This window comes from Hipposideros armiger, unplaced genomic scaffold, assembly GCF_001890085.2.
Source record: "Hipposideros armiger isolate ML-2016 unplaced genomic scaffold, ASM189008v1 scaffold_356, whole genome shotgun sequence".
NCBI classification, from domain to species: domain Eukaryota; kingdom Metazoa; phylum Chordata; class Mammalia; order Chiroptera; family Hipposideridae; genus Hipposideros; species Hipposideros armiger.
In genome coordinates this window covers 1,340,092-1,343,253 of record NW_017731706.1, presented here as the reverse complement: position 1 = coordinate 1,343,253, position 3,162 = coordinate 1,340,092, and the positions used below count along the sequence as shown (strand labels likewise).

The 3,162-nt window shown below is 33.0% G+C and overlaps 1 protein-coding gene across 1 annotated transcript in view; it reads left to right on the top strand.

Annotated features, from left to right (window-relative positions):
- The window catches only part of EPC1 (enhancer of polycomb 1), an 82,128-nt gene that overhangs the window by 54,290 nt on the left and 24,676 nt on the right, over positions 1 to 3,162 (top strand). The window contains exons 3-6 of the mRNA XM_019661606.1: positions 219 to 364; positions 845 to 1,051; positions 1,430 to 1,578; positions 2,444 to 2,603. Of these exons, the coding sequence (XP_019517151.1) occupies positions 219 to 364; positions 845 to 1,051; positions 1,430 to 1,578; positions 2,444 to 2,603 (662 nt within the window). The remainder of the gene's footprint in view (positions 1 to 218; positions 365 to 844; positions 1,052 to 1,429; positions 1,579 to 2,443; positions 2,604 to 3,162) is intronic.

The window sequence follows — 3,162 nt, the reverse complement described above, 5'->3', positions numbered from 1 at the left end:
CTTATATCTATGTTAACAGGAAAGATAATCTCTTTTTTTAAACTTTAAATGTGGGGAACAAAGCCTGTAAGCTTAGACTGTGTATCTGAAAACAAAATCCAAAAAAATCTTTCTCATTTCTTTAGAAAGTTTAGGCCTTGTTTTTATCTAGACATCTGTGAGAGGTTTTTGTCAGTGGATTCACACAATGAATGATTGCTTATGGTTTCTTCTGTCAGCTTTTAGTTTGGATGCTGAACAGCCTGATTATGATTTGGATTCTGAAGATGAAGTATTCGTGAATAAACTGAAAAAGAAAATGGACATCTGCCCATTGCAATTTGAGGAGATGATTGACCGTCTAGAAAAAGGCAGTGGTCAGCAGGTACAACTTAATTGTATATATAATAAGAGCGTGTGTGTGTGTGTGTGTGTGTGTGTGTGTGTGTGTGTGTGCGCGCGCGCATGCGCATTTATATAAACATCGACATTTGTATGGAAAAAGTATAATGTATAATGTATAAAAGTATAATGGGCAAGGGTAAGTGAGCAGGCTCTGGAGTTAACAGCACTAAGTCATATCCCATCTCTGCCCACTATAACCTGCATAATCTTGAGCAATATGTTTAAATTTATCTGTGCCTCGGTTTTCCCTTCTGCAAAATAGAGATGATAGGATTGTGAAAATTAAATAAAATAGTGTACATAAAGTATCTAGCTCAATGACTGACACGTGCAAGATATTCTGCATATGTTTGCTATTGTAAATACTGTTATTATTTTGATGGTTGTCATTTAAATTTAGAAGTACTTTTGAACCTTACATATGTATTATATGAAAATGACATAATAATTTTACATTTAGCCAGTCAGTCTGCAGGAAGCCAAACTACTGCTAAAAGAAGATGATGAATTAATTAGAGAAGTTTATGAATACTGGATTAAAAAGAGAAAAAACTGTCGAGGGCCATCTCTTATCCCATCAGTAAAACAAGAAAAGCGAGATGGTTCTAGCACGAATGATCCTTATGTGGCTTTTAGAAGACGTACTGAAAAAATGCAGACTCGAAAAGTAAGTGAATTTGGGAAATTGGGTGGGAATTATTTTTTGATACAAGAAAAATTATGTATAGTTGTGAATATCAATATCTGAAGCCTGTTTTATAATTTGTGTTTAAATACTTTCTATATAATATAATGAAAAATAGTAATTTAAAATGAGTCGATCTTAGGCTTCATTATGGAGCTGTTGATATATTTTAATGTTAATCCATTTAAAATCATACAAAAAATTGATTTCCTGGTGATGCATGCCCCCTTTCACTGTTTTTAAATTCTTCTCTAACCCTTCAAATATATATGTTCTTATATATAGCAATAGCTATTATGTTCAGAGTGCCACTAGCTAACAACGTTTATTGACATTAAACAAGTAAATTTATATTTGCAGAATCGCAAAAACGATGAAGCCTCTTATGAAAAAATGCTTAAGCTGCGTCGAGATCTAAGTCGGGCTGTTACTATTCTAGAGATGATAAAAAGAAGAGAAAAGAGTAAAAGGGAGCTATTGCACTTAACACTGGAAATTATGGAAAAGAGGTAAAGTATATTTTAATAATGTTAGGAAGTATGGTACCATTAGCATTTTCTATATTGAATTAATTTATTCCCTAAGCAGTTCTCTGTAACTCCAGAAATATCTTCTTTTAATAATAATTAGAAACTATTTAAATGTGTGGTATGATATACTTTGTATAATTTTACGTATGTTCCTCTCTTCTCTTTAAAAGTGACTGAGTTCGGTAAAATTAAAATGTGCCAGGTATTTCCATTTTGAAATCCTATTCTATTGTCCTTACGTGACTGCGCACAGGGCTATGAGGAACAGAGCATTTGTTAATTTAAAGTTTTTATTTTACTTACTAGATAGTACTGATTTAAAAAAAAAAGCACAAGGAAGGGGAAAAGGTTTATAACATTAACATTCAAATAAGCATTCAGCAAGGTACACAGTGAAAACTTCAAGCCTTATTCCCCTATTTCCTAGCCCCTAGAAAACCATTATTAAATTTCTTGTGATTCAGTTCAAAAAAATTAGTTTTATAGCACAGGCAATTCAAATTAGCAGAAAGTTCCTCAGCCCCATTTTAAGGTATTAATTTCAACATCTCCACCAAGTCTTTCACCAGAATTGCTGAGTTAAAATATGAACCTTTGTTTTATCCCCCACAATCATATGCTTATGGTGCCGAGATGATGTTATAATTCAAAAAGTAAAAGGAAGAAACCAAAAGAATTGTGTAATCTTTAATTTTAATAAGCATTCAGCAAATTAGTCAAAGTTTAACTGTAATTGTACCAAGTCTAATCAGTGTTTATAATTACATCTCAGTTGGTTATTAATAGTAATAAGGATAAGTACTTACCGAAATAACTTTTTAAACTTTTTTTTTTATGATTTCAGGTATAGTTTGGGTGACTACAACGGAGAGATTATGTCTGAGGTTATGGCACAGAGACAGCCGGTGAAGCCTACTTATGCCATCCCCATCATCCCTATTACTAATAGCAGTCAGTTTAAACATCAGGAAGCAATGGATGTGAAGGAATTTAAAGTTAATAAGGTGATTAAAAGTTCTGTGATGATAGTAGCTGATGATGGAGTGGTCTTTTATCACTAAAATCAAAGTGAAAAAGGAAAATACATAAAAAGCTTACCACGAAATATGCTGCAAAGTCCGATTTTTGATTCAGGACTGGCCTGTTGATACAACAGGAGAGCTTGTAAATAATAACTTTTCCCAAAAAAACCATAATGCCATAAACTGCATAAAACTTAAAATAGTTAGCATATTTATATAACCATGGTCCTTGCCATGAGCTTTTTCCTCCCAACAAATACTGTTTTTGCCTCTAATCTTTCTTGCCTTTTTCCTACACATTAAATTCATACCTCTCCTAGCCTCTGCCATCCCTTCCATTCACATTTCTGTAACATGCTGCTTATCAGCTCAATCACTTTTGCCTCTGTATTTGATCCTGGTGTTTCTCCTGTTTAATGATTTCATGTTTTTATCCTCTAAAACTGCTCAGTCCACCCCTGCAGAATGCCTTCACTTTTCAACTAGTAGTAAATCCTTACTACCCTTTATTTTCATAACACCTTAGCTTTATAGCTTTATT